General features: G+C 51.6%; 2 protein-coding genes across 2 annotated transcripts; both read left to right on the top strand.

Annotated features, from left to right (window-relative positions):
• Positions 1 to 1,966: 1,966 nt before the first annotated feature.
• Kcnk4 (potassium two pore domain channel subfamily K member 4) lies at positions 1,967 to 8,520 on the top strand. Its single transcript, XM_027408451.2, has 6 exons — positions 1,967 to 2,326; positions 5,911 to 6,037; positions 6,165 to 6,325; positions 6,485 to 6,671; positions 7,050 to 7,186; positions 7,834 to 8,520. The coding sequence occupies exons 1-6, from the start codon at positions 2,138 to 2,140 to the stop codon at positions 8,224 to 8,226; spliced, it is 1,194 nt and encodes a 397-aa protein (XP_027264252.1). The 5' UTR covers positions 1,967 to 2,137; the 3' UTR covers positions 8,227 to 8,520.
• Positions 8,521 to 8,577: 57 nt separating this feature from the next.
• Catsperz (catsper channel auxiliary subunit zeta) lies at positions 8,578 to 11,903 on the top strand. The gene is made up of 6 exons (XM_035441592.1): positions 8,578 to 8,644; positions 8,782 to 8,889; positions 8,990 to 9,409; positions 10,704 to 10,783; positions 10,980 to 11,046; positions 11,705 to 11,903. Exons 1-6 carry the CDS (start codon positions 8,578 to 8,580, stop codon positions 11,812 to 11,814), a joined length of 852 nt encoding a protein of 283 aa, XP_035297483.1. The 3' UTR covers positions 11,815 to 11,903.
• Positions 11,904 to 11,965: the final 62 nt, after the last annotated feature.

The raw sequence follows: 11,965 nt of genomic DNA on the forward strand, positions 1-11,965 counted from the left end.
CAGAGACAGGATAGGACCCAGTCTTAGCTGTTCAGAAAATGCCAGCACTCTACTCTGCCTGCTGGGATTGGCAGGCAGCAGTTGGCCCCCGGAGGGCCTGGAGGATCAGAGCTGGGGATGCAGCCAGAGGAGCAGGAGATGCTCCATCAGTGACTTCCTAGAGCTCAGACCCAACCCATACAGCTGGTTAAATCCAGGTAGCCTCAAAGAGATCTCCCCACCCTCCACCTCCACATACCCCCTTTCTCCCTGAGGGCTTCTCCCTCATAAGTGCTGAGCCCAAGGGCCAGACTATCCCCATGGGTGGAGAAAAGAGGGCTCTTCCCAGTCCAGTAATAGACCTAGAAGATTCCAGGAGATGAGTGTGGCGGCTGCCCAGATCCCTGGGGCAACCGATGTCCAGGTTAGGGCAGCTCTGAGGCTCCGATCCCAGCCTGGAAGGTTAGACTCTGCGTTGACCCCCCTCTGGCTCTTCTGCCACTCACTGGCCACGACAAGCCGGGATTGAGGCGCACAGAGGGTGCAGGTAAAGGGCTGGATGTAAGGCGGGTGGCAGCGAGAGCTGGTGGCGAGGGTGCGGCACGTAGGGAGACGTAGCTCTGGTAGGGTTAAGCGCCGGGGGAGGGGGCTTTTGAGGGTGGAAAAGGCGGGGGGGGGGTGTCCCAGCCTGAAGGCCGTCAGCTCGGTCCCCCGGCTGCCGCCATCTCCGTGGCTCAGCCTGTATTCGCACGAGGCAGCGCTGGAGACCTGGCCTCAGTGAAAGCCGCAGCCGCAGAGGGAGCAGACAGTAAGTGCGGTGCAGGCGCGGAACGTGGGTTGGATATCTAGCCTGGGAGCTGGGAGGCGACTGGCAGGGCGGGACACCCACCTCCCGTGCGTGGATGCCCTCCTCCAGTGGTGTGACCGTGCGTCCCGTCTCAGGTCACGCTTGGAAGCGTCGGCGTAAGGAAGCGGGGAAGGTGGTGGGAGCAAGTGGCTGGCGTGCGGTGTCACGCGGATCTGGTGTGTGTGTGTGTGTGTGTGTGTGTGTGTGTGTGTGTGTGTGTGTGTGTGCACTAGTGCGCGTGGACCTCTAGGGTGGCTGGGCACGGCAGGCAGGCAGGCAGGCACGCCCATAGTGGTCAGTTGTGCTGTGGTCTGTTGGAGTATGGTGCAGTGCTACGCCTGCAGCCTGGGCAGTTTGCGGCTGGAGCTGAGGGGTGGAGTGTGGGATAGTGGTTTTTTTGTGGCTCTTGGCGGTCAATATATATATATATATATATATATATATATATATATATATATTGTGTGTGTGTGTGTGTGTGTGTGTGTGTTCGTGTTCGCGAGCGCGTGCACGCGCTCCTGCCATTTCCCGCTGCCCCCTAGGTGACAGCTGTCCCGTGGGCTGCTGTATCCATGCTGCCCTTCCCACCCTGTGCCTCGCTTCTTCCGGGAACCTGATGCCCACCATTCCTTTCCCTGGCTCTGGGCCTTGCCTCTACCCTGCAGCCAGATCTGAGTTCCTCGAAAGCCCAGCGGGCGGGTGGGGAACCTGGAGGATCCCCACTCCACTAATCCCTGCTAGCCTGGACTTGGGAAAGGCAGGAGGGGATAAATGTATCTGAGGAGGCTGCCACAGCAGCCTTGGGAGAGCCAAGTATGGACCTACTGTTCCTGACTCCTGTTTTACGGGCCCCAGCCTCTCCTCCTGCTTTGCCTTGGAACGCCCTGGTCTTCCCTTGGTCTTCTCCAAGGTGGACTCCCTATGCCTCACAACTCCCCACATTTCTCACTTACTCAGCCTCTTCGGAGACTGGCGTATTGTCTCCTTCTTCCTCCCACTCTCCTGATGGTTAGGTCCTGGAGGTAAGAGGCAGGCTGGAGGTGGGGGCCTAGATGTTAGTGGAACTAGGTGTCTAGCCAGAGGATGGGGGTGGGGTGGGGTGGGGTGGGGTGGGTGGGGTGTTACATCCATGGACAATAAAGCTCAGGGCTCCAAAATCTGGGGAGTCTAAGATAGGAAAGGAGGATGTAGATGTGAGATCTCTTTTTGACCCCATAATCCTTGGTTTGGCCTGCAGTGACCACTGCTCCCCAGGAGCTACCTGCTCCTCCTTCCCAGGCAGGAAGTGGAGCTGGACCTACCTCTGCAAGGGCCATGCGCAGCACCACACTCCTGGCCCTGTTGGCACTGGTGCTGCTTTACTTGGTATCCGGGGCTCTAGTGTTCCAGGCTCTGGAGAAGCCTCATGAGCAGCAGGTTCAGAAGGAGCTGGAGGATGGCCGAGACAAGTTTCTGAAGGACCATCCATGTGTGAGCCAGGAGAACCTGAGGGAATTCATCAAGGTGGGTTGGCAGAGTGGGCCAGCAGTGGGGTTCTGCTCAGGATGCTGCTTTCAGACATATATGAGCACTGGGTGCATCTGGGGGTAGTGGGCAGGAGCTGGGATCCAGGTGTTTGTTTTCAATATACTGACCATGTTGTTGCTGCTTGTCTTTGCTGGCACAAGGCTGTGCTCTTGGAATGTCTCCTGCCCTGTGTGATGGTGATAGAAGGAAGGGGAAATGAACGAATGAATGAATGGAATGAATGAGTGGCTGGAGCACATGGAATGTTACATTTGTACAGCTCTAACATCATTAGGTCCCCAGACAAAATCCTAGAGTCACATGTGACTTTCAGCTAACCAGCCGAATTCAAATATATCCCTGGTAATGATTTTTTGTTTTTTTGAGACAGGAGCTTGCTATGTAGCCCTGACTGGCCTGGCACTCACTGTATTACACAAACTGACCTTGAACTCTGGACTGTCTTGTCTTGCCTCAGCCTCCACAGCACTGGGAATTTAAGCCTGAATAACCATACCTGGCTCCCTGCAGAGTTTTTACTTGCTAATGTTGGCTACTCCTCCCACACAAGTTCCTGTGCATATTTTTTTTTTTTTTTTAGTTCAGATGTTTTAGAGAAACCGAGAATACAATGAACACCTCCCTCTGTGTCCCCAAGTTTGCACATAAATAAGTACAGATAATTTTTTAGAGGGCTTCTGTTCCTACCACTGTGGGTGCCAGTTCAGGAGTTCCTCTTCCCTAGGACTCATGCTTACCAGTCCAGCAAGTGGAAAAGTGTGGGGGTATCAGGCTCCCCCAAGATACTTTTGATTAGTTTCCATTCAGCCACTAAGGGAGGCTCTGGGCTTCAGCCTTCATGGGTCCGGGTAGTGAGCATTTGTGTTGCTTCCTTTCATTTCCCAGTTCTGGAAAGCTCTGGTTTAACCTTAATAAATTAACAATTCTCATTTGGCAAAGAGTATCCCCCATTCCCTGACTGTTCTTTGTGGAGGGTCTGCATGTAAGCCTCAGAGTTCCAACTGATTCCTAAGTGGAGGATCCAATGCAAAGATGCTGGTAGAGTGATGGTCTCTCCCTCTTCCAGAAATCAGGGCAAGCTTTGCTCAGAAGTGCCTGGGAGGAAAGTGCCTGGCCAGACCACAGGGCAGAGGGAGGGAGGGAGTCTGACCTATTTATCTTCACAATGGAATTGCTTTATTCTGGGATGAGAGAGAAGAAAAGGAGAGTCAGGGAACCTAGAAGGGTGGGTGACTTGCTATTTTGCTTCTCTTCCACACTAAGAGCCACTCCCTGAATAAGTAGGTCCTGCAGCAATTATATGTCTATGTGTGCTGGGTGTGTGTGTTGGGGGGGTAGAGGTACAAATATTGGGGTGAAGCAGATGGGGCTTCTCAGTGGAGGGAGTCGCATCTAAGGCACAGGTTCAGGGACAGACAGATCACTGTAGGAAGCCATGGAAAGGGAGACTCTTTCCTTCTTCACTAAGCACCCACTAATTGCTGGACTTTGAGTTGTGTGCTGGGAATGAAGGGAGATGCAGAGGCTTTGGGGAGAGCTGGTCATTGGAAAGTACCAAATGAGAGGGACAGAATTTATAGTGTGGGGACAAACAACTCCCAAGCAGAGGAACAGCATGGCAACAGAGTGGAAAGCTGGCAAGCTCAGAGTGTGTAGCAGAAACTGGAGATAGCAGATGCCTGGTCATTTGAAACAAAAATTAGAACACACTGGATAATGAAGGATTTGGGGGATGTGGGGAGAAGTTGCAAAATAAAAATTAAATCACTGGGGCTGGTGAGATGACTCAGAAATTTGGAGTACTTGCTACTCTTGTAGGGGACCTGGATTTGGTTCCCAGCACCCACACAGTGGCTCATAACCATCTGTAAGTCTAGATTCAGAGAATCAAACCCTTTTCTGGCCTCTGTGGGCACCAGGCATGCACATGATACATACACATACATACATGCAATAAAATAAAATAAAAATATAAATCTAAAAAAGATTAAATCACTTTCAATCAGACATCTCACCTCTTTATTCAAAGGTCATTATTACAGAAAATGGAATTGCCTCAGAGAATCTGGGGAGAAGGTTGCTGTATTTTGGGGTGCAAAATCAGAATCTCAAGAGGAAAGGTCAAGACCAGTTTGGAAAAATGCTTGTAGCTCACACCTCTAATCTCAACTCTCAGGCTGAGGCAGGAGGACTACTGTGAATTCCAGGTTAGCTTGGGCTAGTGAGTAAGTTCCTGTCTCCCAAAACAAAAGCAAACAAACCTCTAATAAGAGAGGCAGGGTCTGTGGCTCAATTGGTTGAGTACTTGCCTAGTATGCTGCAGGCTTGGGTTGCCTCTCCAGCACTGCCAAAACTGGGCAGGGTAGGTCACACCTGTAATGTCAGCACTTAGTAGAAGCAAGAGGATCCTCAACTACATAGCCTAGACAATAAGAGACATTTTTCCTCCCCAAAATAATAAGTAAATGCTGAACTAAGGAGTCTAGACTCTCCTCCCCACAAATTGAAGCCTTGAGGGTTTACAGCAGTTACTTCAGGGAGGATGAACTCGGAGTGGGTCTTGCTAATGGGGACTGTCATCAGGGAGATGAGACAGATTGTAAACTTCCCTGTGGATTCTCTCCTTGCTTAGTTTGGGGAAGGGCCCTTCTACATGTCATCTTCTGGGTGCTCTGACAACCCAGCACCCACAATAAGCTCTTTCCAGACAAAGACTTCCCCTGGGGAATTTGCAGGTAGGAAAGAAAGGCATGGCCCTGGCCCTGGCCCTTCACTCATTCATGCTTACTGAGCACTCCATATGAAATACTGGGTTTGTCTTCGATGTTATGAGGTGGCATGTGTACACAAGCACACACATATAAACATCCTAAAATCGGCCACAAAATTTGATGGAGGTAAGTGAACTTTTCTGGAGGGAAGGTCTTACATTTCAATACATTGTTTAAAGGCCAGGCACTCAGACTCACTTTCCACAGGAGCAGTGGGAGTGGTGGGGTCTTCAGAAAACAGGAACTCACAGGACATAAAGACCATGTGAGAAATTACCCAACAAATACCCAGTGTTTATTCTTCATGCCATTATCTATGGTATTGGTGCTCTGACAATCACCCCCATGTGACAGAGGAGGGAACTGAGGAACCACACATTACCTTGCCCAGGGTGGCCAAGATTGAACTCAGGCACCTGCTCCTAGTATTTGTGCTCCTGACAGTAAAGTCAGGAATCTGTCATGCCAAGTCAGTTATGGTGGCTTTATGTTTGTAATTCTAGCACTTGGGAGGCTGAGGCAAGAGGGATCAATAGTTCCAGCCTGGATTACACAGCAGGGTATCTTGGAATACATAGTGACATGCTGTCTCAAAAAACCAAACCAGCCAACCACAAAAGGATAGCTAGGTAGAGAGAGTGAGAGAGACATTGTCAAAAACTAAAACCAAACAGGAGAGAAGAAAAGAAGCGACACAGCCAGTAAGCTATGTAAGGAAAGGGGAGGGCTGGGAGCTGGCCCAGCTAGAAGGAAGGACTGAGGTTCCTCCTTGTGCGCCTTGTCCTGCAGCTCCTGGCTAAAACCCTGGGAGGGGGTGCAAACCCAGACACCAGTTGGACCAATAACAGCAACCACTCATCAGCTTGGAACCTGGGCAGCGCCTTCTTTTTCTCGGGGACCATCATCACTACCGTCGGTGGGGGAGGAGATGGAGCATGTGGAGGGAGGCAAGGGGCAAGGAGTTTCCCTATGGGGGAAGGTGCAGGGAGAGGTAGCGGGTGCCAGATAGCACCTAGATTTCCTGCACTGCCCCCTATCTCCAGGCTATGGCAACACAGCCTTACAGACAGATGCCGGTCGTCTCTTTTGTATCTTCTATGCACTGGTGGGAATCCCGCTGTTCGGGATGCTGCTGGCCGGGGTCGGGGACCGATTGGGCTCCTCTCTGCGGCGGGGCATCGGCCACATCGAAGCAGTCTTCTTGGTGAGCTGCACTGTGTCCTCATAGGGTACTCTTTCCTTGGCATGTGAGTGTGCACTCCTAGAGAGCCTCACAGTAAGTCAGGATGGAGGTTGGGTGGGGCGGGGAGAATGGGGAGGCTACTGGTATCTCCATGGCCCTATCTATTGCCCCTTCCCGCAGAAATGGCATGTGCCACCTGGGTTGGTGAGAATACTGTCTGCAGTGCTCTTCCTGCTCATTGGCTGCTTGCTCTTTGTCCTAACTCCTACCTTCGTGTTCTCCTATTTGGAGAGCTGGAGCAAGCTGGAAGCTATCTACTTTGTCATAGTGACACTTACCACCGTGGGCTTTGGCGATTATGTGCCCGGTGAGGCTAACTTTTCCTAACTACTTTATTCCTGCACTCTGCCTATGCACTGCTGAGGGCTATTTGCCCAGCTCCCACACCCATCATGAAATGCACCCGGTGTTCCAGCAGGCAGCACCTAATGTGCAGTTACATCTTGTATGCCTGAGTTCCATGCATGCTCATACATATATAAGTTCACCCCCTTGCATGCTCTTACTATACACAATTACAACTCATGCACATTCATCCTGCATACATTTACATACTGTAGCAAACACCTTTTTTTCTGGGGAGGGTACTCTCTCAACAACGTGCAGAAACCGGCAGAACCAGAGGCTCACACATTTGCCTCCTGCCCCCCATCAGTTTATTTTTCCCTCCCTGTGAAATGTCTAGGCACTAGCTCCAGGCACAACTCAGCCTACCAACCTCTGGCGTGGTTCTGGATCTTATTCGGCCTAGCCTACTTCGCCTCGGTGCTCACCACCATCGGCAACTGGTTGCGAGCGGTTTCCCGCCGCACACGGGCAGAGGTACGCTTCCCAGGGTCTGTTCTCTGCGCATGCGCTGAGCATGTCACCTGTGTGTTGTACCTTTAGCAGCTGGTTGACTAGCCACACTCCCCTCCAAAATGTGGTTTCCTCGGAAACCGAGACTCAGAATGTGAGCTACTGGGTACAATGGGGGTAAATTCAGGTTTGCCAGGGACTCGACCTCTCGGCCTCCATGATAAGGTAAATAAAAAAACAGAAAGGCGGGGTGATACATGTCTGTAAATCCCAGCACTTGGTAAGCAGAGCAGACTCAGGAGGATGGCTGCGAGTTCAGACCTGCCTGGGCTATAGAATGAGACTCTATTTAAAAACAACAAAACTAGGTACGCCAGTTACATGTGAACTTCAGATGAACAACAAATAAGATTTTAGAACATGCCCCAAATATTGTATGAGACATACTGATACTAAATATTTTGATTTATCTGAAACCTGCATTTTGCTGCCAACTACAGAGAGGCAGCGAAGATCGAAACAAAACTGGGGCTTTCTAGAAAGGCTCCTGGAGAAGGGGTGCATGCCTGTGGCTCGAGGGCCAGGCGAAAAGATGGATGCGATTGTTGAAGGGCCAGTTCCCGGAGTTGCAGTCGGCAGACATCGGCAGACATCCTTTCCTCTCTGTGCAGATGGGTGGCCTCACGGCTCAGGCTGCTAGCTGGACCGGCACAGTGACAGCACGAGTGACCCAGCGAGCCGGGCCCAGCGCCCCACCGCCAGAGAAGGAGCAACCATTCCTTCCCTCCTCCCTGCCTGCACCTCCTGGTGTTGTAGAGCCAGCCAGCATGCCGGTATCCCCTGGGTCCCCAAAGAAAGCCAAGACACCTTCCCCGCCAACGGCCTCAGCTCTGGATTACCCCAGTGAGAATCTGGCCTTCATTGATGAGTCCTCAGACACGCAGAGTGAACGTGGCTGCGCCCTGCCTCGTGCACCTCGGGGTCGCCGCCGTCCCAATGCACCCAGGAAGCCCTCGAAACCCCGGGGTCCTGGGCGTCTCCGAGACAAGGCCAGGCCGGCGTAGGGTAGGATCCTTGGCCCGGGACACCCTCTTCCCCCGCCAGGGACTTCTTTCTTCCTGATGCCCAGGCATGTTTGGCTTATTTAACCAAAGAGCCCTCTTTTGTTCAACTCGATTGCAACCCTGGCAGTCCAAGGGTTGCCAAATGCCACAGCTCTTCCCCGACTGGTTCCTCACATCCAACCATTTCCAAATCCCACCATCCAAGATTTTCTGTCTCGATGTCCTGGCCCGGTTTGTCCCTCACACTTCACGACTGTGCCTCAATACCTGCATCAATAAACAAAAGGTCTGCACCACCGAGTGAGTCCTCCTGAGACCGAGTGGGTGTGCGAGTGCTTTTCTCACGCCACCATGGGGAGGTATATCCAGCCCACTCTCATCCCTGGGCGCCCACACCAGTCAAGTCGTGCCCTTTTTGGTTGGGTTTAGGTATTCAGACTCTTGTCCATGCCTGGAGGAGACCCGAATTCAGAACTGGCCTGTGCACCTGCAACCTTGGCATGGACATTGGGGGTGGGAGCAATTTAGAGTCTTGATGACAACTGCGGTTTGAAGTCTCCTCCCACGAGACCATTATCGCCATCCGGGAGGAGACTCTGTCCCCTCCCCCTTCCTGGAGCGTGACTCCCTTCTCCACTGAGTCCTGTGGAGGCTGGTCCGTTGGTGCGGAACGATGGAAGAAAACCTTTCCAAAGTAAGAAGTCTGCCTGAGTGCCCTGAGCCCAGATTCATTTTAGGACTCCTAGAATAACCTGTCATTTAGCCTGGGCGCTGCCCGTCCCCACTCCAGCCCATTCTCCCTGCCCTCTCCAACTCTCTGGATGCCTACCTAGGCTTCCTTTTTTTGTGTGTGACCCGCAGGCTGCGCCCAAACACGTACACCATCGCCGCAGCTCCGTCAGGTCGAGCCTGCACGGAGATGTTCGTGATCTATGGAGCACCGCCACGCTGTCTACAGCGAACGTGTCGGTGTCCGACGTCTGCGAGGACTTCGACGAGGAGGGCAGAACTGTAGAGAAGTCTCGCAGGTACAGCCAGACCATTTCTTTAAAGGAAAACCTCAACCTCAACTCAGAGGAGATCCAGCAGCAAGCGCGTTTAGAGCTAGAGCTGCGCCGTGGCAGATCCTTGGAGCGCGATTTCTCGGTAGAAGAGGAGCACGACGAATCTGTGATCCCCCTTGGTCAGTGTGGTCTCCCTGGGCCGATGGGTGTGCGCAGGGGTGGGGCTAGCCAGGATCTCAACTTCCCTTCCTGCGAAATGGGGGTAAGCCCATGGGATCACAAGTTTCTAGGATTTCCTGGAGGGGGTGTGGGCTCGAATCCGTCAAGATTTAACTCAAACAGACATTCTTTGAGCGCCCCCTACGGGCAGGCGCCCTACTACTCTGAACCCGGGAAACGCAGAAGAAAGCACAGGTAGCCAGGACAGTAAAGACATGGTGGGTTTCTTGTTTAATGTGGTGCTTGGGGCCAAACCGAGAGCATCACGCATGCTAGGAAAGTTCTCTACTGCTGAACTACATTTCAAGCCCTCCCTCACCTGTGGATTTAATTTCATCACTGTGCTAGCTGAAAGGACAGAGTTCATTCCCTGGCTCGGATCTCTCTGTTTTGGTGTCTCTTTTAGTCAATAGTTACTATTTTTATTTTGTATTGTTTTTCGGAATGAGAGTCTCACTATGTAGCCCAAGATGACCTTGGATTCTCGGTATCTCCTTGAGTGTTGGGATTACACACATCACCACCATGTCTGACTTGGTTTAGAAAAGTATATTCACAGTATGCCAAGCACTGTTTGAGACTTGTGTGTCTGTCCCTTCCAGTTCCAACTTCTTTAGGGAATTAGCACTGATAACAAAGCCAGGTGTAGAAGTGTACACCCTTAATCCCAGTATTCAGGAGGCAGAGGCAGGTGGCTATCTGTGAGTTCCAAGCCAGCCAGGTCTAAATATTGAGTTCTAGGACAGCCAGGTCCACATAGAGATCCTGTCTAAACAAACAAGCTTGACAGCAATAGAGCAATTAACATATACTGAACACTTGTTATGCATCAGGCATAGGACTTGTGGTACTGTGATGTTTACACATTACAACTTCCATAAGAGGCCATTCTGGGCTGGGGAGTGTAGCTTACTGGTAGAGTTCTTTGATAGCTCATTCAAGGTCCTGGGTTCCATTCCCAACAACACAATCACACAAGATGAACCATTCTCATAAAAGACAATTCCTATGACTCTGTTTACATGTGACGAATCAAAGAGTCTCCAAGTCTCACACAGTGGGCCACTCAGTTCTGGATCCCAGTTGGGTGGGATTCTAAATCCTAGGGATGTAACCTATATCCCATATAGTCTTTAAGGAAGGTAGTATGTGGAACTAATCTCTGACCCCATCATGTGCCTACGAATATACAACTCTGCTCCAGGGAAGATCCAGGAGCCCGAAGATGACTGGTTTCTCTTTTCATTTCTCCAGTAAAGTCTACTTCAGAATCATCAGTCAGTCTGTCAAAGCAAATGCCGCATCAAGCCTACTGGACAGAGCAGCAGAACAGGGTTGGAGGGGCCTGGGGAGACTGCTGAGGGTGGGTAGTGGGTAGGAGGAGGGCAGGTTGAAGCTTGCAATAGTGGCAGGGTGGGGCAGGTTTCAGGAAAGTGGGGCAGGCAGGCTGGGGAGGTCACGTGGGGAGCATTTCAGCTCCACACAGAACTGGGGTCCCTTGGTTGTTTGAGCCTCTTGTTGCTTTTCCAGCTGCCCCTGCCCCTGATGGAACTCATGGAGAATGAAGTTCTGGAAATTCTCAGCAAAGCCCTCAGTAGTGAGCAACCCCACCCCAGCTTCCACAAAAGATCCTGGTGACTTTGGCAGGGCTTGGGGCTTTGGGAGTGGAATTTTAGGATGTGCACATCTTGTCAGATTTCCTCAGCACTCACAAATATTTCAAGGACTCTTCAAAAATTAAAAGTAGAGAGACTAGGCACAGGCAGACTCAACGGAGTGACTCAGAGGACTTAAAAAGGAGCCACTTTCTAGCAGGTCTGTTTTCTTCACTTGTCCAGTGGACTGACTGACAGCCTCTGTGTAGCTTTGCTTCAGTCCCAGGTGAGGGAGCTGCAACACATCTGGATTATTTGGGTACATTTACTGGATACTGGATTATCTGGGTAACTTTCTGTTCATGATATGAGAATCCAGGCGTGGAAAGGGGCCAGATGATTAGTTAGAATGGGTGGCCCGGGTGGAGGTTGTACAGCTACTGACTCTCACTGCCTCTGTTCAGGCTTGCAGCATTTTCAGCCTTCTTCACCTTAACACATCGTACCTTGGAGATCCAAAATCCCCCAAACACAAATCCAAATAAATCCAGCATTAATTGCCACCCCAAGTCACCTGTGGTTCCTCGAATCACACTGGTGTGGTGCCTACCGGGGGAGAGCTTTGTTACGGCACTGCTCTCAGCTCTGCTCTCTTCCTAGCATATAAGGCCACGATTGGCAAGACCCACTTCATGACTAAAGAGCTGCAGGTATACATCGAGGGGCTCAAGAAGCGCCGGAACCAGAGGCTGTACTACATGTCTCTGTGAACCTTCCTCCAGTTCAAGCGGGCGACCAGACGTCAGGCCCGTGCCCTGTCCCATTCCCCCGACCCAAGCTCGACCCCATCTGCATGGAATTTTAGCCCTAGAGAAATTAAAGAGTCTGTGCATGGTTCCCGAGTCAGTGCGTGGCTGCTTG

The sequence above is a fragment of the Cricetulus griseus genome, chromosome 3, assembly GCF_003668045.3.
Source record: "Cricetulus griseus strain 17A/GY chromosome 3, alternate assembly CriGri-PICRH-1.0, whole genome shotgun sequence".
NCBI lineage: Eukaryota > Metazoa > Chordata > Mammalia > Rodentia > Cricetidae > Cricetulus > Cricetulus griseus.

What these genes read in the sequence shown, in the direction of transcription:
- Kcnk4 (XM_027408451.2), top strand. Translation starts at nt 2,138, where the DNA reads ATGCGCAGCACCACACTCCTGGCCCTGTTGGCACTGGTGCTGCTTTAC. An exon ending in GACCATCATCACTACCGTCG is followed by an intron (nt 6,038 to 6,164) that starts GTGGGGGAGGAG and finishes CCCTATCTCCAG; the next exon opens with GCTATGGCAACACAGCCTTA. An exon ending in CTTTGGCGATTATGTGCCCG is followed by an intron (nt 6,672 to 7,049) that starts GTGAGGCTAACT and finishes TGAAATGTCTAG; the next exon opens with GCACTAGCTCCAGGCACAAC.
- Catsperz (XM_035441592.1), top strand. Translation starts at nt 8,578, where the DNA reads ATGGGGAGGTATATCCAGCCCACTCTCATCCCTGGGCGCCCACACCAG. An exon ending in CTGTGGAGGCTGGTCCGTTG is followed by an intron (nt 8,890 to 8,989) that starts GTGCGGAACGAT and finishes CCTGTCATTTAG; the next exon opens with CCTGGGCGCTGCCCGTCCCC. An exon ending in TCTCAGCAAAGCCCTCAGTA is followed by an intron (nt 11,047 to 11,704) that starts GTGAGCAACCCC and finishes CTCTCTTCCTAG; the next exon opens with CATATAAGGCCACGATTGGC.